The following is a 27,659-nucleotide window of genomic DNA, read 5'->3' on the forward strand; positions in this document are numbered from 1 at the left end:
ATTTACATAACGATTCTTCTAAAGTAGACGTTCCACCGAACCATCCCTGCAGTGTCTTCATTTCTGAGCTCAAACAATACTGGAGTTCTGTGCAACAAAAGAGGCACTTTGCAATAATTGCATTTAGGCCAAAAGAAAAGAACACACAATCCGTGGTAATTGGCTGCTCTTCTCAACAAAGAGAAAATGAGCTCAGGGGTTTAAAGGCAGAAGGAGTTCAATTGAAAATTTTTGGAAAATTAGATATACATACATACATACACAAACAGAGAGAGAGAGAGAGAGAGAGAGAGAGAGAGAGTATTTGGAGCTTGCTGACAGCAGTAACCAAAGAATTGTTAAACAATAATATGCTAATTTGTGTGTGCGTATTCTAAATAGAAAAGGGGGAGCAGCTGAAAAAGCTGGTCAGGATGGAAGAGGGAAGTGAGAGAGAAGAAGCATGAGTATATTGCTCAAGACGAAACACTGTCTGGAAAATTCCCGGGTGGACAGATCATCACTTTCATCTTCCTCCATCTCCACCGGCCCAGAACATTACGGCTCTGGAGGAAACACTCTCCTGATTTTTACCCAACGAGTGGGTAGTCATTTCACAAGGACCTTCCCTGGAGGTGCAAACAGTGCCTGTTAACACTATTGCATGACACATTAGCAAGATACACACCTGGACATGTGGATCATTCAGAAGTGTTTTTAAACCTTTTCAATTCTGACTGATGTAATCAAATGGTCATTACTTACACATTACTGACGCATATGGTATTTTTCTGACAGATTCTCACTGAAATGGATGTGAAACCAGACATACCCCTAAAACACAGTATCTTCTCTCCCTATGTTTTTACTGACACATTTGTCAAAACAGTTTAATTTTCCTGAATCGCTTCTCAGCATATATTTGTAATCTGTTTTGTTGTAGCGGATCATGCAGCACAATCTAAAAAGCATGATGAAAATCCAGAATCCAACCACTTCATTCAAGATCCTTGGTCCAGAGGTCACGCTGATATGAATTGCCTATTTACTTGGAGAAACCAAATTAATAGGACCTTAAGTAAGACCTTAAGTAAAAAGCTAAAAATGATGCATTTTTCATGGCAGTGAGCATTAAAAAGAAAGCACTAAACTTAACCGAAAAATAAGCAGCAAAAAGTTTCAGAATGCATCTTGAAAACCACCTGTTCTACAGTATACCAAGACTTTGACCTACCTTTCTCTTATTCATGGGACAGATGTAAAAGTTTGTGACAATGATGGTGGTTCCCGGCATCAGGTTGAGCTTGGTGTAGGTAGTGCCGTAATCGCTGGACCTGAAATAAAGTGAAGTCAGTGGGTCAGTCCAATGAGTTGCACTCAAGGTACCATATTGTTTGACCAAGATAATGTTGTGAAGGTCTTATATGAGGGTTTAAAGAAAGTACAGGTTGTACCACACACTGTTCTGCAGCAGAACCAGGAATAAAACAGGATATTTTCTAAACTTGCCAGGTTACAGTTCTATTGAAGCTTGAGGAACTGAAGCACAGGGAGAACACCCTAATAAGCATTTCACACACATGATGTATATGGTTATTTGTGGGTGTGTTATTTACTGAAATCTCCAAATATACAGTGTCAAAAAGAGAGATGCAGAGTTAGAGGAGTTCCAACAATCTAAAACCCAAGCTTTGGTTGTTACTGAGTGAATTACAAAATATGTCAACCCATTGGTCTAATCTCCTGGATCATGAAATGATATGGCAGGTTAACTAGGATCAGTTTGTGTTCACATAGACCTTTTTTCATGAATGGAAACTAGAAATGCTGAGGCCCTGTAAAGCATCTGTTATGATGAATAGCTTCACACTGTTGGTCTACAAATTTATTTTTCTTTCTCTGCATAAATGACAAACTACCTTACCTCTAGGGTCCACTCTATATGATAAATGACAGCCAATAATCCTTCTAACTCCTTCTAATCGTTCAGACTAGCAGAGGAACACTTCAGGACACTGCTCCACATCCATTTGATTCAAGCTCTGTTGTGCTGAGTGTAAACCACTCCAGACATTTTGTCATTTGTAAAGATTTTCCAAAGACTCTTTGCCTCAGTCACTTGCTTCTTTAATAATCAAAAGCATTGCAAGATTGATTTGTTGGTGTAATACATTCCCTAAACAGCTGAGTCCTGAGGAGAGGTTAGATGCTAAAAAAGTCACTGTAGAAATACAAACACTCCATATATAAATGTATTAATGCTTGTTGTTCATAGTTCATTGTGCATTTGGCACATTAATGTTATGGACAAACTAGCATTAATCTCTGTATCTCTTACATCTTCTGACATCTTGTCTTGTGAGTTGCCAGCCAAGAGAGTTTTGAACAGGAGACCCGGTCAAGAAAAGCAGGTAAAGGGAATGAGAGGACGATAGACCAAAATCCTGCAACTGTTTGCTGTGCTTTAAGTTCTGGCAACTGGGCTAGTTTTTCTTCTCCCCTTCATTTCCCCTGTTTTTGGCCATTTCACTGTGGTCATTTGTGTTCCTTAATAAATCCTTGATTATAGTATGTCTCACCTCCGCGTTTCCTTCCCCCGTCAGCTCGCCGACGTGAAATTTTTCAAACACATACTATACCTGCTCATGTCTATTATAAAGGTAGTTGAAAGTCCAAGACTTTCTATTAGCAGAACAATCACAATTCTGAGAAACAATGACACTAGATGCCAATCTATGGATGACCAGAATTGTTTCCAATCCGAGCTGAGCCACATTGTTTTAAAGTCTAAAATGAACACATTACTGCTGATACTGATACACATTCCAATACTGTCACTGGAACGGCCAGGGGTCAAGGTCATTGGGAGCAGAACAAGAACAGGTTGGGCAATCCAAAGAGAGAGGTTGAGGATCAGACAGTTGGCTTGAGATCTGATCAATCAGAAAGAACGTTACGTGTGATCCACGATGAGTTCGCAGTGACACAAGCGCCTTTCTGGGTTGGTGACCCTGTGGGGGGTTGTTGATGGGGAACCATGTTGGTTGATGACCAGTGGAGGCCTTGACTGGGACAGGCTGGTAGATTAGGTGTTTTTGCGGTGAATGCAGGCATGTTCAGCGAGGAGCAGATATTTGGACCAGGTGCTTGGGCAGGCTGATTTAAACATTCAGTTTGCCTGTTGGATTCAGGGTGGTAACTGGAGGTGAGACTGACTGATATGCTAAAATTGACCCCAGAACTGGTGCCAAAATCAGGCTATAAAATGACATCCTCTGTCAAAAGGTTGATGGGTGGCCTGTAGTGCTACACCACCTCCCAGAGGCTGTCACGAATGGACATGAAGTTTGGGGGGGGGGAGATGAGAATGTCATCCAGGCATACATCCAGGCATTTGAGTTAGTCCCTGAGAATTACATTGACAATGGCCTGGAAAGCTGCGGGGCTGTTAGACAACCCAAAAGGCATGACCCTGTATTCGTAGTGGCCCATGGGGGTGATGATGCTGGTTTTTCACTCGTCCCGTCAATGCATGGCCATATATTCAGGAGGTGTGGCTTTGTCATCGGCATGGCTTGGCAGGCAGGCTTTGCAGCAGAGAGCACGGCATAGGCTTGGGGCGAGGCCTAAACTGATTGTGTTCTAAAACGGCACAATGTTTGGGACAGACAGGACATCATGGGAAGAAATTCCAGATCCGGCCGTCTGAGCTGCCGCTCTGAACAGCAATTTCAGCCACTGCAGGACCACAGGCTATGTGAACTTAAATTAATGTTAAATAATCTCACTAGTTATGATCACTATTTAATCACTATAACATGGAGGTTTTCGGCACAGGCCTGTTTTCTGGTGTGCACCATAGCTTCCCAAAACACATGCATGTGCATGGCAACATGGTCAATAACACAATGAGACAAACTTCTCTGGAAAGCTTTTCAGGGAGCTTATGTCCTTTTCAGGGGGGTGACACTCTTCTTGTCTCCCTCACGCTCTCTCTGAGTCTATGTGTGTGTATGCACAATAGGCATTTCAAATCAAATACTCAAAAGACAGCTCCAGTGAAATACACCCAGTCCATCAAAGCCCATTAGCACAAATGATGTGACTCATGCAGAAACAGGGGAAAACAGAAGAGACTAAAACCAGTTTAAATTCTGAGCGGACGGGAAAACGTGTCAAAGGCCTTGCAGGCGTTTTATGTAACTAATAAAAGCTAATTTGGGAAATTGGGTGGACTGTCTTGCTCTGTTGCCAAACATGCCAGATAATGATGTTAACCTCAGCCAGTGCCTCATTTATTACCCCCACTCAGCACACAAAACCACTACAGAGGGGAGAGGTGGCAGGAGGAGGTCATGAGAACGACCCATAAAAATTAGATGAAAAATTGAAAAAGCAGAAACAGAAAAAGGCTTGATTCAGTTTTTTTTCTTTCACTCATGCGCAATGGAATTGATTCACAAGGGAATACAAACCGGGGGTTTTGGTTGTGCTATGTTGTGGCGGTTGATTGACTTTTAATGTCCTCATAAGTCAGCTGGCATCTCTGGTCTTCACAAAGACAATTTGAAAGCATCGGGGACACACAGTAGTGTGGAAATGGAGGTATTAAATTGTCAAGATGGAAACTCACAATAAGACTGGAGATCACCAATGAGTGCACTAGAAACAGGCTGAGGAAGGATTTATATCTATAGTACTGATTAAAGTATTACCAAAAGGGCCTTGGTAGCCTTGCAGTTAAGGAAGTGGCCCCGTAATCAGAAGGTTGCCGGTTCGAATCCCGATCTGCCAAGGTGCCACTGAGGTGCCACTGAGCAAAGCACCGTCCCCACACACTGCTCCCAGGCCACCTGTCATGGCTGCCCACTGCTCACTAAGGGTGATGGGTTAAATGCAGAGGACACATTTCACTGTGTTCACCGTATGCTGTGCTGCTGTGTATCACACTTCACTTTAGAAAAGGTGGAAACGTGGCTGAGTAATAAATAAACAAATGACATAAAAGTTGATACATATTTCTCAATACTAAGTGGGCTCTCAAAAGCGCTGAGTGAAACTCGTATATTTAAAATTCCTAGATATCATTGCTGACATTTTTTATCCAATATTATCCAATAATAGCAACAATACTCATATTACATGAATTCCTTATCTAAAAATAAGTGACGCTTGAGACACCAGCAGCAGACGTGAACAAAAATAGCTACCGAAAACGACCCCCAAAGTCTAGCGTAGCAAACATATCAGCCTTTTATGACATCTGGTCATCTGTAATGGTACACAGGCTGAAAATAAATGTGCAAATATGCTACAGCCATTGCGGGTAAGAGTGTGATGTATCCCGATGGTAGCAGGTGGGAGCGGAGATGTGATGGAAAGTGAGTAATTTCCTTGCCGAGTGGCTCTAATCTCACAAGTGAGGGGAAGGAGTTTAGCAGATGCTCACCGTTCAGTCCTATAATGTCTAATGTTTTCACAGGCTACTAAAGTAGTAACTTTGAAAAAAAATCTATCAGGACTTGAGAGTTTGACTGAAACGGCCAAACAAATGCAACGAAGGATAATAATGTTCGGTGACATTTTTACAGCCACTCAGTGATGGAAACAAATTGCTTTAAATTGCTTATGTGCTCCTTGATGCCTGAATCCACATCGTCATCCCACAGTACGACAAAAGACCACATGAAAGCATAACATCTGCATCTTCAGCAACTCGCGTGTAAAAGGAACCGATGAAACATTATAATCAAGACATTATTAATATAATGACCTAAAAAGCCTTACATTGAGGTGTAAACCATTTTTGGGGATGAGTTTCCCAAAATTGTAACATAATGCTTGCCACTTTTCACACCATTGAGCAAAATATAATATAGATGTCATGTTAATGGCATTTTGATTTTACAAATTTTCATTTGGTGATTTAAAAGCATGAAATGACATTTTTGTGTGATGTACCGTTTTAGGAATAGAAGAGCAATCAGAACGACCGGTTTGCAGATAAAAGCAGCAGCACTGTTTCAGATAGTGCTGTCATATTTCAGTGCAGTGACAGAGGTGAAGCCGGGGTGGGAATCCGTTGTACTCATTTTATATGCATTCCCCAAATCTGCTGATTTATGGGAGAGAGACGGCAGTGCCTGAGTGGAGATTACTTTTCGCTGTGTTGTAAAGGCGCTTGTGTCACTGTGAAAATGATTCACATCTCCGGCGAGGGGAGATTCATGCGTTGCATAAGCATTGTGATGGATCTTCTTCCTAGTGGAGACCAGCTACTTCCTCTCGGATGAAAATGGTGGCCGGGTCATTTCTTGCATACTTCATTTCACATACACACCCTTATTTGCATACTTCATTTCCCATACACACTTGTTCAGCCCATCACATCTGATTGATTTTGTAATTATTGTAATCAGATATTCTAAAACATTCACTCATGTTCAGTATATATAACTATGAGTATACACACACACACACACACACACACACACACACACACACACATACACACCGTTTATTTGTTACATAGATCCAGGCAGTATATTAACTACATGTATAAGACCACAGGTGCTAATGTATCTGTTTTTTAATAACAACATGTAATTCTGTTGGAATAAATGTTTCCACAAAAATCTTTACAACACATAAAATTCTATTGACATACTACAGCATCCATACTCTCTCCACCTACACAAGAATCATGGGGTTGCAAAAACAGATCTATATGCCAATATTAAATGTATTAATTGTAAATAGGTTAAAGTAAAGTGTTTTTTCAATTGTTTTTGTTGAAAAGCAACCAGCCTCTCTCAATAGTTTTACAACCACCATTTGACGACTGTAGTCCACTATGCATGATGGTACATACAGCTTCGTTATAGTACTATGAAGTGAATTAAATAAAAAATGACTGATCCACTACATGTTTGAAAGGAAACGCACAATTTAGTCACTAGATAAACTGGCTGTTATTCTGTCTTTGAGAATGACTGGGGGAAATGGTAGGGTGTTGTCACATTTTGCACTACTATTACAGCTGATGGAATAGCTTTTGCATCCCATCCTTTCATTCATTCAACCACATTTATTTTCTTTTGTCCTCTTTTTTGAGGCTCCTACTGGTGTTCAGCGACTTGGGTAATTGTGAAAATGTCTGATTAAAATCACCAAAAATGGTCCTTTTCAGTGATCTGTCCTCCTTTTGCGACTCAGTGATGACAAACGTGTTGCCTCTGATCCATTTTGTGCATCTATAAGATTGGACAAAATATCTTTTTGGATCTGAAGAATCTGCAGGGATGACATCGCACTCTGAACCTTTGAAAGGGTCGGTGCTCTTCAGGGCAGCCCCCTTGTTAATCTGTGAGCCCAAGGCCGAAGTCATCAGCTACCTTCGGAAAGTTTATGAGCCCCTTTTTTGACAGTTTAGTGTCACCATGGCAACATACTTCAGTTAAACACCTAGCTGCCCCCTCACGCTTCAATAGAGCTTGAAGACAGGAGTCGTATCCATAGCAACCCAACCGCACGCGAAAGTTACGTGAAGGCATATGAGACATTCCTATAATGCTGACAATCTCAGTTCTAAAATCTTTCAAGGCCAAATTTGAATGTTTATTTGATTTATATGCTGGGACCACATCATATCACATCTTAACAAACTGCATCAATAGAAATGGTTTAGGCCCAATTTCTGCAGTATAATGCAGAGTAATGTCCTTTTGCAAAGTAATGCAAAGGAACTAATGACATTTATGGGACTCTCCAACTCCATTGTGCTATTTTGTCAGAAGAAATAAACAGACATCAGTCTTTTGCGAGTAACAAATCTCACCTCACCTTTTCTGACAGAGAAACAGAGCTGCTATCAAAATATCCAAGCACCTCATACATGGGAGGACCACTGTTCAACCTAATGTACATGATGTATGTCATGAATGTAAATTGGCTACCTTTAAATTGTTTATTTTAATTTACAATCAAAATATCACTGGTATACAGCACAAGTTGACATGGAAAAACATCCCAAAATGGGATCTTGCTTTGATCAGTTGTGCTCAACACGTTTATGTAAAATCAGTTGATCCATACAGTCACATGGACAAATTGTTGTCACAATGTGACACAAGTGAGAGTATCCTAGTGTGTAACACGCTTGCTTATGAACCAGAGGACCGCAAAGTCACTGGATCAAACCCCAATTACTACCACTGTGTCCCTGAGCAAAACACTTAACCATGAGTTATTCTCAACTAACCGTGTAAATACTGATTGTAAGTCGCTGTTATAACATGTTCTAACTGTACTAGCTGAGAAGTCCTGGCTCCTCAAGCCCTTTCTCACATGCAGACTCTCAGTGCCTTCAGGCTCAGTTTCCATGGCTTTGAAACAAAAGCTCAACGTCATTTGGAGCCCGGCCATCCCTTGCTGCACTTCTTCATCAAAGTCTAGTTGTGTTCCCATGGAAGCGATACGGACCCCCATCGCCAGTGCGTCACCTTAGACAGTGATGCACAGTGGGGCTGAGGGCCAATACCCACCAGACCTTTCATCGGGGACCATGATGGAATGTCACATTAGAATGTGGAGAAGCAGCAAAGCAGACAGAGATGGATTACAGAAGTAAGGCCCCACTAATTTTGAGCTTCTTTGGGGTTTAGGCAAAAAACATAGTTGGAAGTGTGAATACTCTCAAAAAAAGTCACACAAAAGTTTTCACACTCGCCCACACGGCTATACACATAAATATTCACACAGTGGAGCAACATAATAACTACCAAACAAGACTTTTGTACATAAATGATTTGCACACAGAATATTACAGTCCACTCTAGCTCTCAATCATTCATGAACAGAAACCCTCACACACACCAGCAAAAACAGTTGAACAGAAGTGGGCTGATCAGATGGGTAAGGGCCCTTGTGAAGTGCACTACAGCCGCCCTGGAGAACTCAGGCAAGGGGGCGGTGGCCAAAATCAGGAAGAACCCCCCCTGCAGCCCTGATACTGTTATTTGTTTGCTAATTCAAACACAGGGGGCTCATCACCAACTTAATATAATAAATTAATATCTGATGCCAGGCAAGTGACCCCCATGACATACAGGTCAATGAACACTAAGTTATTGTTGCAGCCTCACCGCCCTCTCCCATTATTCTGTTTCTGCTCTGCACTTCAGCTAGTTTTCTTTCCATGCTCCTGGTCAGACTACAAAATGGTGAAAACCTTACAGTCCTGTCACCACCTGCAATGTTAATGTATAATTATACCAGTGCATAATTACTGAAAAAAATTCATACAAAGTCATCCATAAACTCCAATGACACTATGTCTAAATTATATATGAGTGCCATTATCCAGGGAAGGGGATCTGCATTTAAGCAGCTGGATTTTATACTGAATTTTAGAGGTTTTAATGCACTCTGATGCACAACATGGGCTGAATGTAAATCACCGAGATTGGTACAGACATAGAATTTCAAAGTTCATAACATACAACAGCATATAAAAACAGTATATTGCAGGATTTTTACTCAAAACTTTATGAGATTAGGAAAAAAGATACACAACACAGCTAACTACTGGGCCTCCTGCTATGCACTAATTGAAATTATTCAAATCATTTTCATCATTTCAGCTCATCAGAGGGCTTTCTACATGTGGGGAAATGATCTTGACCCTTTGTGACCCTACTCACATGTAGTAGACCTCTGGCACGCAATCAAACGTTTCTTCCGACTGGTAACCAATTGTAATTAGCCATGCTCTCCCAAGGCCTTCACACAGACATTATCAAATTGTGAATGATACGGTGTCATATTTCAATCTGGGGGAAGAGTAAAGCAAAAGAGTGACACCTCCATAGTCTAGAGTGGAGGTGACACATAAGCATTGTTATGTCTAGACACAAGACAAAAAAATATAAAGACTTAATAATGGAGGTACTGCAAAGAAAAAGTGATCACAGAGCTAAATTCACACACACAATAGAAAACCAAAAATGCAAAACTGAATTTAGTTTACTTGGTATAGAGCAGAATTACAGAGTACACAAGTGCAACATTTGTCCTTGCAAGGTCCTTACAAGGGCATTAATACAAACTTAACCACTAGGCAACCACTGCCCCGGTCTGTGGCTTCTGCTTTGTGTGTATGTGTGTGTGTGTATGTGTGTGTGTAAAACAATAAGAATAATTGATAATTGAGATTAGAAAAAGTAGTGGTGGCCAGTATATAAATGTATGTAATATCTGTACTGTACTTTTGTAGGTTTATTGACTATCTGTACTTTTTACATTTGGGAAGACTCTTTATTTTACTCCACTTCACTTACCTTACTTTATACCATAGGTGTGACCAGAATATCATGTGTGGGTGAGCATTTGGCAAAAAAAAAATAAATAAATAATGATTTAATCATTATTTAATAACAATAACAACAACAACAATTATTATTATTATTGTTGTTGCTGTTATTATTTCATTTTCAATAATAATAACAACTAAAATGGCAATTGTGGAAGAAACCATAGCCTAATACAGAATGTAGTATACATTGAAGCCATGCAGACATGCCTCTGACATGCAGGATACTAGATGCATTTGTAAATAGAGTGAGACTGCACAAGCACTGTATTAAAAAAACGAATCTGATGTTTCCTGGCATAAAAGACGCATCAATGAACAGTTTCTAATTTATTAACACCAGTAGATTACTATTGCAGTTACATTTAAAAGGTACCAATGTTACAGAAAAAAAAACCATGAACCAGGCTTCAGCAGCCTGGCCCAGGAGAAACAGGGACAGAAATAACAGGTGAGGGGAAACACCCCAGCTCCCGGTGGAGGGGGGAAAAGAGAAGAGACTCAGCCCTTAAGAGAAAATTCTTTTATACATTTAACTCCCAAAAAGATCCCACAGACCAATCAGGATTTGTCCTTTGATGTCTGTGCCTTGTAGCAATTTCCTTCATTTCGTGATTCTGATTCTTGTCTTTCTTGTCGTTATACCTAAAGCTTACACGTTTATTTTCTAAAGCTTTTTTCCAATTAGTGCAGCCATGTTTCATGAATATGAACTCGAAACACAAAATTTGCAGCAGGCAAAGCAGAAGCTGACACCAAGGACAGCGGAATGTTCCAGCCATGGTTGAGACTGATAGTAGCTTGCCTTAAAACTTCAGAGTGTCTTTCCGAATGTGTGCTTGGTATAATTAATTAAAATGGACTAGGATGGGCTATCCATGTTTAAGTCAGACAGACCAGACTTTATATTGCGTTGAATGTAGAGGGTTCAAGTATCCGACATGGGCGCAGAGCTGGAGGATTGTGGTAAGTTTATATACATCTTGTGAAGTTTCAGGTCGCGACGTCAGTGCTCCATGTTGGAAGCAGCAGCGCTTGGCACAACCACAGAGCAACAGTGCTTGAAGATGTCTGCTTTAAAAAGCCAGTTTTGCAATGTGTGTATGCGTGTATTCACCTTTTGTATTTTTGATAAATGTACCTCGTTTCTGCTTATTGAATGTATATCTCTCTCTACGTTGGTGTATTGTGCTGTGCATTGCTGTGTATTAGGCATGCTTTAGGAAACCCTGTATTGTGCACATACAGAGCTTATGCCTCCTCCATCATTGCTTTTTTATTATAACCTGTGGTGACATTTCTTAGCTGCTATTTCTAGAGTAATTGTGTGTGTTCCTTATGCCTGATTGTGTGCACCTGTCATGTTATGGTTGTGTCTTGTCCCCATCCGGTCATTGTGTTTTTATTGTGTCTCATGTGAGGCCCTGTGTGCCCTGCTTGTTGCATATTAAATTATCTGTGTTTGTCAGCTCCTCTTCCCACCCAACACCAATCCTTGACTTGCTGCCTATGGTTTGTATACTTTGTCCCTCACTGAAAACATGTTAAAGTACTAAAATGGCCTAATTTAGAAACACACACAGTTTCATATGCATGCATGAAATCTGTAGCAACTGTCAAATGGGAAAGAGAGACAATACACTGAGCAGGCAGGGAGAGTGGAAGAAAAAGGGGAATGATGGGTAATGAATGAAATCGCCATAATGCAGAAACCAGTTCCTGTCCCGATAGGTCCTTGTGAGGATGTCATTTAGATAAATGTTCCCAATTACAATCCATGCGGCTTGCACTGTGAGTGTGGAAGCAAAGGAGTGTGTGGCTGTACAAAAAGAGGTGAGGGCATGTCGAATTGGCTGTGTTTGTGTGTGTGTGTGTGTGTGTGTGTGTGTGTGACTAAGCAAATGTCTTTGGTGTATGTGGTCACACAAGGTGTTATCATTGTATGCTGGTATGTGGTCAGAGTGGTGTGTGTCTATGTATGTCTGTGTCTGGCTCTCTGTAGATATATTAAGATCTGACTGTGGATAAAAATGTTATTTTATAGTGCTTATTTACTATATATTAAGTTTATTTCAAAAACTAGTTATTACCACAATTTCTCCCTAATGTTTCTCCGGTCCAAAAATCTATCTCTCGAAATCACACTTCACTCTCACTTTCTTTCTGCATCTCTCACGTCTTTGATAAATGAGTGATTCTTCTTGCCCTTTGACCCTGTAGAGACAGGCCTGAGAGGTGACAGACATCCCGCCTCTCTTTGATGTCAGAGGTCACATCTCAGAGGGACACTTCCTGTCACTGTTCCTACAGACGTCCAGAAGCTAATCCATCAAATGCATGAGAAGCGATCGCTTCACACATGTGTGTGCATGCGTGTGTGTGCATGCATGTGCACATACAGAGAACAGACATGAATCTATATTTGCTTTTGGAAAACAGCATCAGACCAAGGCCCATCCTAAAATCTGTGCCACATGTAGGCTTTATGATACAATTTTTGCAGCCAGAAAGACAGGGATGCCAAATCCGTCTAAACCCCTCTGGTCCAAAAACAGGAACCAGATCTGGAGCATTAGGTTCTCATTTGGTGCAATTTCAAATGCACTAGTCCTGAACTTCTGCTATTCGAATAATAAAAGAATTGTAGTAATGAAATGAAAAAGACACAAAGTTCATGCAGTCGGGTGCTGTCCGTGGTGCTGACATCTTGTTCATTCACCAGCCATTTTGTTAGAGATCATGGCATCCCACCACTGATCTAGTGGGATCACTGCACTGTCAAATCTACATTTCTGTACCTAGCAGAGCCTTTGTGTAGCAGTCTTCGTCGTGGTGACATACAGTGCTGCTGTGTATCACATGTGACAATCACTTCACTTTCATTGGCCTAATAAACTGGCCAGGTAGGTTTTTCTAATTCGGCCCGCAGGGACACTTCATCAACATCACTGCTGCACCCTTCCATTTAATAAGAACATTTAAGCACATAACTGCTGCCCAGGTATACAGGTTCACCATCTTACTGTCCATTCTATCATCACACAATAATGAGAAGAGGACCTCTGAGGTTTAAGCTCTCACATAATAAGACAGACTCACATCCACTCAGACACCGCAGAGTAGAGCTGCACTATTATGGCCAAAATGATAATCACGATTGTTTTATATCAATATTATTTAATTTATATTGTTTTCACATGAATTGTGATTGTTCATTATTTTCGTAACAATTTTTATTACTCTTTCTATTTTAAACAAACAATAAGTAAACAAGGTCTTCAGGTCAAAATGGGTCCATAGACAGAGGCAAGTGTCAGAACAGACATATGTGGCATAGAAGTCCGGCATTTTTGCTCGTACCGTCAGAGAAGTGTGGAACCCCGTCCAAATATGACAGCGGTATTGACGCATGCTGAAAGGTTGAATGCGACATTCTATTTATGTTGTCACCTACTGATCCTGATATTACTTTCACTCTGTCACAATTTGAGGTTGTACAGTCTATGATTTCTTTCAACCCCCTGGTGGTTGGTTGACTATTGGTTGTGAATATCAACGACAACCATCTTAATTTAATCGTGGCAGCCAAAATCGTGATGGTGATTAAAATTTGACTAATTGTGCAGCCCTACCACAGAGGCTCACTGCCGGAATGTCATATCTGACGTATTACCTGTATCATATTTGATAACCCGCAGAGGGGCTTCTGGCGCTGTTCTGACTCACTCAGCAGATACCCGCTGCATCCTTCTATTAGCGTCCATTAGTGCCAGAGCATAGAGGAGCACTTGGAGCTTTATTACAACATCGTCCATTTGCGCTTCATTATATTAAAGTGCACTTTAAAAATGGGGAGAGAGAAAAAGATGAGGGGCAAGATGGATTAATAAGCGTCGCTCGCCCTCGCTCTCCCTCTATTTGTATTGAAAAGGCTGAGTGGTGATCAAAATCTGCAACCTGTCATTCAAGAGCATACCAGTCATGGAGTGTCTTTTATTCCTTGAAATAAGCCCCCCCCCCACCTCAATTTGCGTGATTGCATTAAATAAGACCCACTCCTCCTCCTCCTCCGCCCCCAACGCCTCACGTTTGAAAGATCAAGCTGCTGCCTGCTGGCAGCCAACCATTTCTTCCGTATAGAATGCATCAATATGAAAAGTGACTTCCTAGCCCATCATCCAAAATGTGACATCACTTGACATCACACAAGTCAATGCTGGGGTTTTTGTCTGCAGCGGCCATTGGCAGTGTTGAATTTCTCTGTTCTGACGGGATGAATCCTTCCATGACAGTGAGACAGCAATCATCTGCAGGTTAATTTGGTCAGAAGGTGAATGCTGACTGGCTTTGTGACGGCATCATTCTAATGATCTACATTTGCTATTTTCCATTGGAGTACATTTTTACATTTACATTAAAGGTATTTGGGAGACACCAGTGATCAGTTCTGGTTCATTAGGACCCCCAACTATGAATACAATCTTTTATTGTACAAACCGGATTCCAAAAAAGTTGGGACAATATACAAATCGTGAATTAAAACTGAATGCAATGATGTGGAGGTGCCTTCTAATATTTTATTCAGAATAGAACATAAATCACAGAACAAAAGTTTAAACTGAGAAAATGTTTCATTTTAATGGTGTCAACAAATCCCCCAAAAGTTGGGACAAGGCCGTTTTCACCACTGGGTGGCATCTCCCCTTCTTCTTACCACACTCAACAGACGTCTGGGGACCAAGGAGACCAGTTTCTCAAGTTTAGAAATAGGAATGCTCTCCCATTCTTGTCTAATACAGGCCTCTAACTATTCAATCATCTTGGGCCTTCTTTGTTGCACCTTCCTCTTTATGATGCGCCAAATGTTCTCTATAGGTGAAAGATCTGGAATGCAAACTGGCCATTTCAGTACCTGGATCCTTTACCTACGCAGCCATGATGTTGTGATTGATGCAGAATGTGGTCTGGCATTATCTTGTTGAAAAATGCAGGGTCTTCCCTTAAAGATATGATGTCTGGATGGGAGCATATGTTGTTCTAGAACCTGAATATATTTTTCTGCATTGATGGTACCTTTCCAGACATATAAGCTGCCCATGCCACTCGCACTCATGCAACCCCATACCATCAGAGATGCAGGCTTCTGAACTGAGAGTTGATAACAACTTGGGTTCTCCTTGTCCTCTTTGGTCCGGATGACATGGCGTCCCAGATTTCCAAAAAGAACTTTGAATCGTGGCTCGTCTGACCACAGAACAGTGTTCCATTTTGCCACACTCCATTTTAAATGATCCCTAGCCCAGTGAAAACGCCTGAGCTTGTGGATCTTGCTTAGAAATGGCGGATGGCGGAAGTATTCCTGAGCCCATTCTGTGATTTCCTTTACAGTAGCATTCCTGGTTGTGGTGCGGTGTCGTTTAAGGGCCCGGAGATCACGGGTAACCAGTATGGTTTTCGGCCTTGACCCTTACGCACAGAGATTGTTCCAGAGTCTATGAATCTTCAGATGATGTTATGCACAGTTGATGATGATATGTGCAAAGTCTTTGCAATATTTCGTTGGGTAACACCTTTCTGATATTGCTCCACTATCTTTCTGTGCAACATTGTGGGAATTGGTGATCCTCTACCCATTTTTGCTTCTGAGAGATGCTGCCACTCTGAGAAGCTCTTTTTATACCCAATCATGTTGCCAATTGACCTAATTATGTTAATTGGTCTTTCATTCATTAATTGGTCTTTCAGCTCTTCATTATGCTCAAATTTACTTAGTCTTATTGCCACTTGTCCCAAGTTTTTTGGGATTTGTTGACACCGTGAAATTTTGAATCAACATATTTTTCCTTTAAAATGATAAATTTAATCGGATTAAGCATTGATCTGTCATCTACATTCTATTACATATAAAATATTGACATTTGCCATCTCCACATCATTGCATTTAGTTTTTATTCACAATTTGTTTAGTGTCCCAACTTTTTTGGAATCCGGTTTGTAGTTCCTATACATAAAAGTCAGACAATACAAAGGTTACAAGTTAATCAAAATTTTCTCTAAAGAGGAAGGTCTTCAGCTGCCGTTTGAAAGTGCTCAGTGACTGAGCTATTCTGACCTCAAGGGGAAGTTCATTCCACCACCGAGGGTCCAAGCCAGAGAATAATCTATAAGAATGTCTTCTTTTTACCTTCAGAGATGGAGGGACCAGGCGAGCAGTACTGGAGGCTCGGAGTATAACAGGTGCAGTGCGAGGTGTAATAAGGGCTGTGAGGTAGGATGGTGCTACTCCATGTTTGTCTATTTTGAATCTAATGCGTGCAGCTACTGGGAGCCAGTGGAGGGAGCATAGCAGAGGGGTGGTGTGGGAGAATTTGGGAAGGTTGAAGATCAGTCGTGCTGCTGCATTTTGTATGAGTTGTACAGGTCAGATGGTAGACCAGCTAGAAGAGACATTTTCCTGGTACCGACTATTAATCAGCAAGAAAATACCATACTACTAATACAATACTACTACAAAGGACCGCAAACAAAGAATTTGGGAAGGTTGAAAACAAGTCATGATGCATAGTTCTGTATCAGCTGGAGAGGTCGAGTAGCACTAAGAGGAAGACCAGCCAGGAGTGAGTTACAGTATTCTAGACTGGAGAAGAGACTGAATAGCCTGTGTTAATAAAAATTTCTGGATCCTTCTGGTTGCAGAGAAGGATTCTACACAAGTGAGAGAGAGTGAATTTGCTTTTGCCGTATGAGGTAAATTTAGGGGGCAGAGGTAAAGGTAATTGCAAATGTATGATACATAGATTTCTCTTGGTCATCACAAGGGCTCAAAATCAACTGTCTGTAGTGTGTGTGTGTGTGTGTGTGTGTGTGTTTGAGATGTTGACAGTACTCCCTTGTGGTAGCAGCATGTCTGTGACTCAGATGAGGTGAACTGGAGCGTGACCACCCTGCCACCAAATCCAGCGAGAATGGCGACAGACAGCCAGACAGCCAATTAAGAAAAGCCCCTCCTCCCTCACATCCCACTACCCATGTCGCTCCCCCTGTAGCAAGACTTTAACCCCCAGCACCCCATCTCCCCAGCTGTACTCCTCTCTCTCTCTCTCTCTCGCTCTCTCCTTGTGCCTGTGTGTGTGTGTGTGTGTGTGTGTGTGTGTGTGTGTGTGTGTGTGTGTGTGTGTGTGTGCGTGTGTGTGTGTGTGTGTGTCTGTGTGTGTCTGTGTGTGTGTGTACTCATGTGTGCGCTAAGGTCACACACACACACACACATACACAGATCACACCCTCTACAGGTTTGATTTAAGAGACAAGTGCATCTGCTCCATCCCTCTGGGCCTCAGATACTCACACACACACACATACACACACACACATCGTGATGTCATTATAAAACTAAATATCTAGTTGTCAATATTCTGTGAATTTTGTGAATATTCACACATTAAAGAGATTTACAGTGTGGCAGTACAATTTTCTAAACTTCAAGCCTGATCTTGTGTAGACTGTCCTCATGCCACCAAAACAGTCCTCTCATCATGGCATGGACTCTGGGACACCTTTAGGTTGCATCTCCATGGATCTGCAGTTCTAGTTTCCGTCACATCCTACAGATTGAATTTGCAAGTCAAGCCAACTCAAATCAACTCAAATAAAGTAAATGTACCCAAACGTCCACAAAGTCCATTTCTGGACTTCATTGTGTGCAGCATGGGATCAGCATGTTGACCAGTCTTCAGATACACAACTCCATATTGGCAGAAAATGTAATGCAATTTGTTCTAACACCATTCTACCATTTCAAGCACGTCTACATGTGAATTTTTCAGCTATTTCTATAAGCGTAGTTTTTTGTACAACTAGACCATGTAGGCTAGCCTTCCTCAAGCTCATCTGTGAGCGGCATTGAAGTGACACTCCATCAGTGGCATCTGTGTTACACTGACCTAGTAGACTACCTATCATTGCTTGACCCTTTTCCCTTTTCTCGACCAAGTCTGGTATAAATCTCCTCACCAGTGGTTTCAATGATGTGGCTATTATGTATTTGTTTCTTTGTGTGTGTGTGTGTGTGTGTGTGAGAGAGAGAGAGAGAGAGAGAGTGATCTCCAGGTGGATGCATTAGCAGAAGTGGCAGTTAGTCCTTGAGAGTGTAATTAACATCCATTTCTCCTCTTCTTGCACCCAGTCCCTCATTGGATCCGTAAAAATCCCCAGCAGGCTTACAGGAAACCCTCCATAATCATCCGTTTAACACTCATCACACTTCCAGAACTGTACAAATGCTTAAAGCGCCGCCATCCTTAAACCATCAGCTTAATTTAACCAGTGAAGACAGAATGGGCAAACACATGAAAAGCCTCTAGGACCGAAGGACCACACAGCCTCATTATAATCTGTAAGCAGTGGTGGCCTAGTGGGTAAGAAGCGGACCCATAATCGGAAGGTTGCAGGTTTAAATCCCAAGACGCCAAGGAGCCACTGAGCAAAGCACAGTCCCCACACACTGCTCCCCGGGCATCTGTCATGGCTGCCCACTGCTCACTAAGGGTGATGGTTAAAAGCAGAGGACACATTTCATTGTGTCACCGTATGCTTTGCTTGCTGTGCTTCACAATGACAACCACCTCACTTTCCCTTTCATCTCGAAAGTATTCACAGTGCATGACTTTTTCCACATTTTGTTATGTCATAGCCTTATTCTAGAATGGAATAAATTAATTTCTTTCTCAGAATTCAACACACAACAACCCATAATGATAACATAAAAAAGTGTACTAAAAGTTTTGGCTAATTTATTCAAAAATAAAAAAAAATGAGAAAGCACATAAGTATTCACAAAACCACCAGCACTCTTCCAAGAGATGCCTGGCCACCTAAACTGAGCGAGCTGGGAGAATGGCCTTAGTCAGGGGGTGACCAAAAACCCGATGGCCACCCAATGAGGATAGAGGAGAACCTTCTGGAACCTTTAGTAAAAGGCACATGCTAGCCCGCCTGGAGTTTGACACATGAAGGACTCTCAGAGCATGAGAAACAAAATTATCTGGTCTGATGACACAAAGATTGAACTATTTGGCATGAAAGCCAGGCATCACATTTAAAGAAAATCAGGCACCGCTCATCACCAGGCCAACACCATCACTATAGTAAAGCATGGTGGTGGCAGCATCATGCTGTGGAGATGTTTTTCAGCTGCAGGAACTGTAAACTAGTCAGGCTAGAGGAAAAGATGTGCACCACTGCTTCCCATCCAACTGATGGAGCTTGAGAGGTGCTGCAAAGAGGAATGGACGAAACTGACCAAGGTTAGGTGTGCCAAGTTTCCATATTCAAAAAGACTTGAAGCTGTAATTCCTGCCAAAGGTGCATTGACAAAGTATTGAGCAAAGGCTGTGAATTTGTACATGTGCTTTCTTGTTTTTTGTTTTATTTGTATTACAACAACAACATCATTTATTTCTTATATAGCCCATAATCACATACTATGTCTCAATGGGCTTTGACAAGCCCTACAGTTGACACCCCCCACACTTGGCCCTTCTGCACACAAGAAAAAACTCTAGGAGAGAGAAAAAAAGGAAGAAACATTGGGAAAGAGTGATACAGAGAGGGACCCCCTTCCAGGGTAGAGTGAGCCTGCAAATGGTGTCAGTGCAGGGCTGGTGAAGATTTGTTGAATAATAAAAAAAAAAAAGTTGTAGGGTTGGAGAAGTCCATGGTCTACATAACGTGTCCATTATGATGTTACTAGTCCATTTGAAGATCCCTGAAGCTGTAGTTGTTACGGTGGTGATGTCTCTGGTGACCCTCTGGTTCGTTTCATGGTATGTCCTTGTTTAGCAGTTTAGTCTCTTCACTGGGGCCTGCCAGTAGTCTGGGTGCTTGATTCAGTGTCTCGTAGAAAACAAACAGAAGCAGCGGCAGACGGTGGCATCGTATGACAGATACTGAAATATGTGGTAATAGTAGTATATTGGTGCTACAGTGGCCCGGTACCCTAACTAGGACAGCCTAGCTAGGGTGAATTTAACTCTGTCTGTGTCTAACAAGGTGACTGTGTGATAAAGTGGAGTTTATAATTTGACCCTGTGTCAAAGTGAAGTGAAATGAGTGTCTGGGACTTTAACAGAAGGCCCGAGAAAACAGGTAGGTTTTCAGTTTGAATTTAAACACTGAGACTGTAACTGAGTCCTGGACACTGACTGGCAAGCCGTTCCAATACTGCGGAGCTCTACAGGAGAAGGATCTGCTCCCAGCTGTGACCTTCTGTACTTTAGGTACTAGTAGTGACCCCACACCCGTTAATCGAAGGGGGCGTGGCGGGTCGTAAAGTTCACTCAGGTACTGTGGGGCGAGACCATTTAGAGCTTTATAGGTCAAGAGTAGGGTTTTGTAGTCAATCCTAAATTTGATTGGTAACCAGTGCAGTGATTGTAAGACTGGGGTGATGTGGTCAGATTTCCTAGTTCTAGTTAGAACTCTGGCTGCAGCATTCTGAAAAAATTGAAGCTCTGTGAATACTTTCCGGATGCACTGTACATTGTAGTGAATTCACTGATCTGAGGCAGGGAGATGCAAGTCAACAAAGCTGTCGCAAGCTCTGAAAAGTGCTTTTAGCTTTTACTGTGCCGAGGTCTGTTGAGATTTATTTTGAGCCCAAAAGGGTTCATGAAAGTATCATTCATGTCACCCATAATACTGGAAATCAAAAGCAAATTCACATCCAATACAATAATGGGAGAAATTCACATTAAAAAATTAACTTTTGAAATTGATGGAGAATATGTTATACAAGTATGATATAATACGTATAAAATATATGTATTATGTTATTCATGGCTGTCAGAGAATCTATCTGCATGTAGTCGCTGTGGTCCCAAGATCCCTACAACAATCCAAACATATTATGAGCAAAGAAAACAGAGAGAAATGTAGGAAGGAAGGAGATGGGACCTTCAGCTTCTTTGCACATGTGACATATTAACAATAGTAACTAAATAATCCAGACTGAGAAAATAGAGTGAGTGAGTGGGCTGTCAGTCATCACTAATGATAGTTTCTACTCCAGTGTGTTTTTTTCTGTTAGACAAACCTGATGTTAAATAAGCCAACACTCCCCATACACTAGGTCTTCAACAGCACCGCAAAAAAATCTTTCCTGAAGAGTAACCCAGGCAATGCATTCTGGGCCAATGACCAATTCAATATGTGTTCACCAGTGCATGTCTCGTGTGTGTGTGTGTGTGTGTGTGTGTGTGTGTGTGTGTGTGTGTGTGTGTGTGTGTGTGTGTGCGTGCGCGTGTGTGTGTGTGTGTGTGTGTGTTTTGTAACATGAGCACCCCTGCGGGGGGAACACTTGAGAGCGTTTCTGTCCCTGGAGGGTGGCGGTCTGTAATAAACAGTCAACGGCATGCAGCGAAATACATCAAAGCTCAACCTGGCAAATGAATGGCTACTGTGAAGTGTGCAATTTGTGTGTTTGTGAGTGTGGTTACTGTAGGCAGGATTTGTTTTTTTCATTGCCGTGTATTTTAAATGACAAAATATAATTTATCTTTGACTGAACATTATCTTTGATTGAATATAACATTAAAATGTCATTACCATCCAAAAATTATTTTATAAATGAGAACATTTTATTCAAGTGTAAACTTTCATTATTAATACACTTAATGAAATGAGCAAATATATAAAAAAAAAAAAAAAACAGATTAAATCTGTCACAAATGCTATTACTGGAATTAAAAAAATGTTTTCTTCTTAAAGTGAGGTGTGACCAACACACAGACACACATACACGCATATTAATACAGAGCACCAGAGTATCAAAGGGCAGGGAAGTCACACAATGTCTGAACCACATGGGATCCAAAAGGCCAAACTGGTAATCCACCAAACAATATTCCAAAAACAAGAGAACCTCAGGAAATGTATTGAGACCCTTATATCCGGCTCTGAAAACAAGTGCATCTTCCTCAGCAGAAGATGCTTGCTGTACTGTGGAGTATTTTTAATGATGATTCTTCTCCACACATCTACAACCCATTGATGCTAGTTTGACAGTTGCCTTTCACTTTTCTTGAACATCTCTCCAGAATGCAATCCCTCACTTACAACCAGAAGAAAAAAACTTGGCAGACAATGATAAACAAGGTGGAAAATTATCTCTGCCAACTTTCTTCTTAAAAGTTAAACAGCATTGCATTTTAGTATCTCCATGCACACACTGCAGTGTCACTTGCCAGAAGTCAAAGAGTGTATGAGAGAGCTATGTATGTCATTGTGTGTGTGTGTGTGTGTGTGTGTGTGTGTGTGTGTGTGTGTGTGTGTGTGTGTGTGTACACATGTGTGTCTGTTCCCAAGGCAGCACTCTCATGGACCCATGGGACCAGATGAAGGACGGGGGTCACACTGAACCTGTCCTGACAGATTAAGCTCAGACGGAGGAGAGACTCCCTGGGTCATGAAAGGGTGAACTGAACACACATGGGGCTCATATGGCAACCATCATAACAGCAAAGACAAGTTCAGAAGCACACACACTTACACACACAAACAACGTGAACCCCTGTGTGAAAGACTTTTGGGGGACAGAGCCGTAAAAAGCTGTTTTTATGTTTTACAGCCTTGGAGAAAAAAACATAACTGCTCTGAGTCAAGCAGAACCATAACACAGGATATTAAAGAGAGAGATTTATAAATGGGAAGAACAGGACATGACGCTTTAATTGACTGCAGCCATGGGGCTGAGGGAAGATGAGAGGCTGAGAGAGAACCGAAGTTATTGATCTGTATAAATATCAGCTGTTTAAAGACCTTTTTTGGACAGTGGCAAAAAAAGGAGCTCACGTATCATCTTAAAAATTCAGTGGAAAGTAGAAAGATGTTTGTTTCTAAAAACCTTGTGCATATTAAATTTTTTTGCTGAAAACAAGTATAAAATACTGCAAAATTTTGGAGTAGAATCTTTTAATTTATCACTAACAGGTTCAAGATTTTTTCAGTGGGTCACATTTTTTTTGTTTTTTTGCAAATTTTTCTCTTGATTTTTTATCATGACATTTTTTGTCTCGTTTAGATACTAATTAAACAATCTCTGGCATACAGTCACCCTGCAAATAGCCTAATTCTTCATTGCAATACAATGACTGTTTAGTGATGAGTCCCCTCTCCTGGGCAGGCTGTTCAGTCTTGTTGACTTGGGAGGTGGAACTTCTCCTCGTTGAAAAAGCAGCCGAACGGTGTGATTCAAGGTTGGCAACTCAACCTCTGTTTTCTTTGTCCATTTCCATTTACAGCATTTATCAGACGCCCTTATCCAGAGCGACTTACAATCACTTACAGGAACAGTTCCCCCCTGGAGCAACTTAGGGTTAAGTATCTTGCTCAAGGACAGTGGTAGTAAGTGGGATTTGAACCTGGGTCTTCTGGTTCATAGGCGAGTGTGTTACCCACTAGGCTACGTACCACCCATCATACTGTTAAAACTAGTCCAGGATCGGGGGGATTTAATGCGATATAGGCGAGAGCATGGGGAGGAATGGCTACTTTACATAAACAAGGCTGTCACTGCAGTGCGACACCGGCCATTTTATGACTGTGACGAGTTTCAAATACATTCTGCCACCTACACCCCTCTACACATATAGTCTCACATACTTAAATCACAGTCACAGTCTTTCTGACAAAGCCTGTTGAAATGAACCCACTCTGTTTGTATGTGTGCGTGTGTGCTGTAGAAACTGAAGGTGGGCATGACTCATCAGATGCATTTTTACATAAAGACGTGAAGGTACACGCCTGTGTTTTTCCATCTCTGTGGGGACAATTATTTTTGAAAAAACACACACAGAAGACAGAGAGCGTGTGGAGTCAAATGTCCTGCATCCAGTGTGTACTAGACATCATTGTGTGTTAGTAGTGTGTTAGTAGCACCCTGTGTCCCTGATTAAATCCCTTTACCATGAGTTACAAGTAACTGCTGATTGTAAGTAACAAAAACTTTATAAACAATAGGAACTTTCCCTGGTTTATCATGGGGTTCTTAACCCTATGTAAGCAATACCAGCATAAATAATTCCTCAAAGGCGACTATGCCATCACACACACACAGACACATAATGCAAAGCCAATTTTGTATCAGCGGTCCAAATTACAAAAATGTCTTCGAACTGTTGGTGTAAATTTGAACAATTGCACTCAAACCCACAACACAAAGCACACAGTGCACACAGTGAAATTTGTCCTCTGCATTTTGCCCATCACCCTGAGTGAGCAGTGGGCAGCCATGACAGGCGCCCGGGGAGCAGTTAAATGCAGTGGACAAATTTCACTGTGTGCACCACATGCTGTGTTGCTGTGTATCACATGTGACAATCACTTCACTTTCTTTTCTTTCACTTTCACCAAGGAAAACAAGACTTTGCAGACAAAGGTTCGTCACAGTTAGTATTGCAGCAGCACTAACCACGGTGCTTCCTAACATCCATTTTATTTTGGTGACCTTGTAAGGAATCTGTTCTAATGTACTAAAAAGAACTGCTCAGACACACACACACACATAGAAAACTATGTAATGGGAAAAGCACCTCACCGGCTGCTCGGCTGGCCAGCGGGTATCAATTTCACAATTAAAGTACCACGCGTCATCCAACAACAACACAATGCCCCACTGCACATCCACACTTCGCCTGGCAGGGCAAAAAAACAATCCTGCTAAGAGGATTAGTGGCTGCACCCTCACTGTGCTGTATTTTCACACACACACACATACAGACACATTCACAGACTGCAATACACAGACATGTCCATATAAAAACAAAGGCCTTGTGCGCATTTTAATACAATCTGAGATTAAATCAGCACCATGAAATGAGCGTAACAAAAACCACGCTTTACCTGATTACCCCAACCGGCAGCACTTCCTATTACAGATGACAAAAAAAAGCTCTGCGGCAAGATTATGATGATCTGACTGCATAAATCACCACCTTCAAATGCCTCGATTCCATTTTCAGCTTCAGAAAAAAAAAACATTAAGTGCTGTTAAACATATGAATGTCTTTAAAAAAGCTCTCGGTGGGCAAAGAATAATGTTCCTCACCTAAAAAAGGCGGCACAGGACACCCAGAGCAGGGACATTACATGAACTTGAACTGAGTCCTGTGTGTAACCACTTGAGCCGTGGATTACAACCAGTTTGGAGCACAACAAATAAAAACAATATAAAACCATTTGACCCAGTCAGAACCACACTGTATAGCGTAGAGTAGCATCATTATTTTACTGCAGCGATGATTTGAGAACATGTTCTATTGTTTTCCAAAAAAATATGAATTATCAGCCATTTCATTCCATAATACTGACTTCCCATTACGGTTTAATCCTGTAACTCAGGACCGGGGCTGCTGGAGCCCATCCTGGGGCGCTGGGCCCTCGCCCAGGGTGGGGGTCCAAGCGGGTAAGGATACGGACCTGTAATCAGATGTTTCCCGTTCCCCACACACCAGTCATGGCTGCTCGCTGCTTACCAAGGGTGATGGGTTAAAAGCAGAGGACACATTTCACTGTGTGCACCGTGTGCTGTGCTGTGTTTGACAATGACAATCACTTCACTTTCACTGCAGAACACAACACGAGCATGCAAAACTCTGAGCACAAAGGGTCCAGGCCAGGACCCTTTGTGCGGCAACCTCCTGATTACGGGCCTGCTTCCTTAACCAGAAGGCCACAACTGCCCCTACTGCTTGTGATGCCATGTCACTAATGGCCATGACCCATGCGGCCCAAGTGCAATGGATACACTACAAAAATACAATTAAAAAATAGTCTCAAAAGTATTCCCCTCAATGTTCCCCTTCAGTATCATTGAATGGGCGCTACTAAAAGATAAACAGCATGGCCAGCTAGCCTGACCAGCTCTTCCATCAAATACCAGATTAAGCTAGTTGGTCAAGATATGCTTTTGAACAATGGTAAAACTGGTAAGACTGGTTTTTCAGCAAGGGATTACCAGTTGCTATACCCCATTTCCCATGAACAATCTGGACTTTAATGGTCAGTTGCGGGGTTGCCTGATGTGAAACAGCCTTTAACAAGCCAGGAGATAAACATATGGAATTAGAGGCAGAAGCAAAAAATTATCGGATCCCAGGCCTTACCCAAAAGTAACCCACAGAACACACTGTCCGTAAGAATGGCTGGGCACTGGAACGTGTGATCCAGGGTTTATTTTTTTTAGTTCTCGCTGCTAATATGCATGCCCCTTTGTTTCCCAGACTTTTTCATCTGCGACATCAACAACCAGCTGTGACATGTAATGACTCTTCCCTTCCACTGAAGAGCTGCTGAAATGATGCCCACATACAGGGACACTAAGTGTGTAGCCTGCTGAAACAAATGTTCGGAGACTAAAAGGTCAAGTGCTTTGTTCACACAGGACCGGCTATGTCTGCACATCAGGAGAAGAGCTGGAATCTCTTCATCACCAACCATCCGTAGGGACGTCCAGTGTCCAGTCACATACTGCGTTGTCCACACTCATCAATGCAGAGTTAAACCCTGCAACAAGCACTGCTGTGTGCATACAAAATGATGAATGACTACAAGTGAACAGAAATCAAAGCCATGTTGTCTTTAAGGTGGTTTGAATGTCACTCACAACACTAAAAAGTGACTGAGAAATTTGGCCTGTGATTAAGAAAAGATTCTCGGCGGGAAGAATGTCGGTATTTCACATAAGTGTAACCGCACTGCGGTGAGGCATTTAGTGACATGGCCGCACACCTCCAAGGTCTGAGGAGCAATGTACTTCTCTCCCTGTCTTCACATGGGTTTCCTCCAGGACAAGGGATATTTCTCATAAAATCTTTCTGAATGAATCACTTTTTACAAACCACATAACAATTGGCATCATTAGGTGCTTGTTTGTTAACAGTTAGGTATTCCATTATTATGTTACCTGTTCCATTATTAAATGATTCTTAAATGGAAAGAAAAAGTGAGTGTTGAAAATCACAGGAACAAATCGCCGAAATTAGGAAACACAAGTATGAAATCCACCTGAAACTTAACAAAGAACAGATTAAGGGCAACAAATATGCATAGCCAGGCAGGTAAACACAGTCTGTGTGAAAAGGCCACGACAGTGGGCGTTTCAACGAAGAGCTCACCAAAGCAGTGCTTCTCAGTCCTACATCTGGTGGACCCCATGGATTTCAGTCCAACCCAGACTGCTTACAACCTGCCTCCTTCATTATTAGGCAGAAGAAACAAATAAATCAGAGTCTGAAAACGTACTGGTATATGATGCTCC

The 27,659-nt window shown here is 41.7% G+C and overlaps 1 protein-coding gene across 5 annotated transcripts in view; it reads right to left on the reverse strand.

Moving 5' to 3' along the window:
- sorcs2 (sortilin-related VPS10 domain containing receptor 2) overlaps window positions 1-27,659 on the reverse strand; it is a 191,866-nt gene that overhangs the window by 82,563 nt on the left and 81,644 nt on the right. For all 5 annotated transcript variants that reach the window (XM_029001663.1, XM_029001653.1, XM_029001634.1 and 2 more), the window contains exon 3: window positions 1,214-1,313. In XM_029001663.1, the coding sequence (XP_028857496.1) occupies window positions 1,214-1,313 (100 nt within the window). The remainder of the gene's footprint in view (window positions 1-1,213; window positions 1,314-27,659) is intronic.

The sequence above is a fragment of the Denticeps clupeoides genome, chromosome 1 (genome assembly GCF_900700375.1).
Source record: "Denticeps clupeoides chromosome 1, fDenClu1.1, whole genome shotgun sequence".
Lineage (NCBI taxonomy): Eukaryota > Metazoa > Chordata > Actinopteri > Clupeiformes > Denticipitidae > Denticeps > Denticeps clupeoides.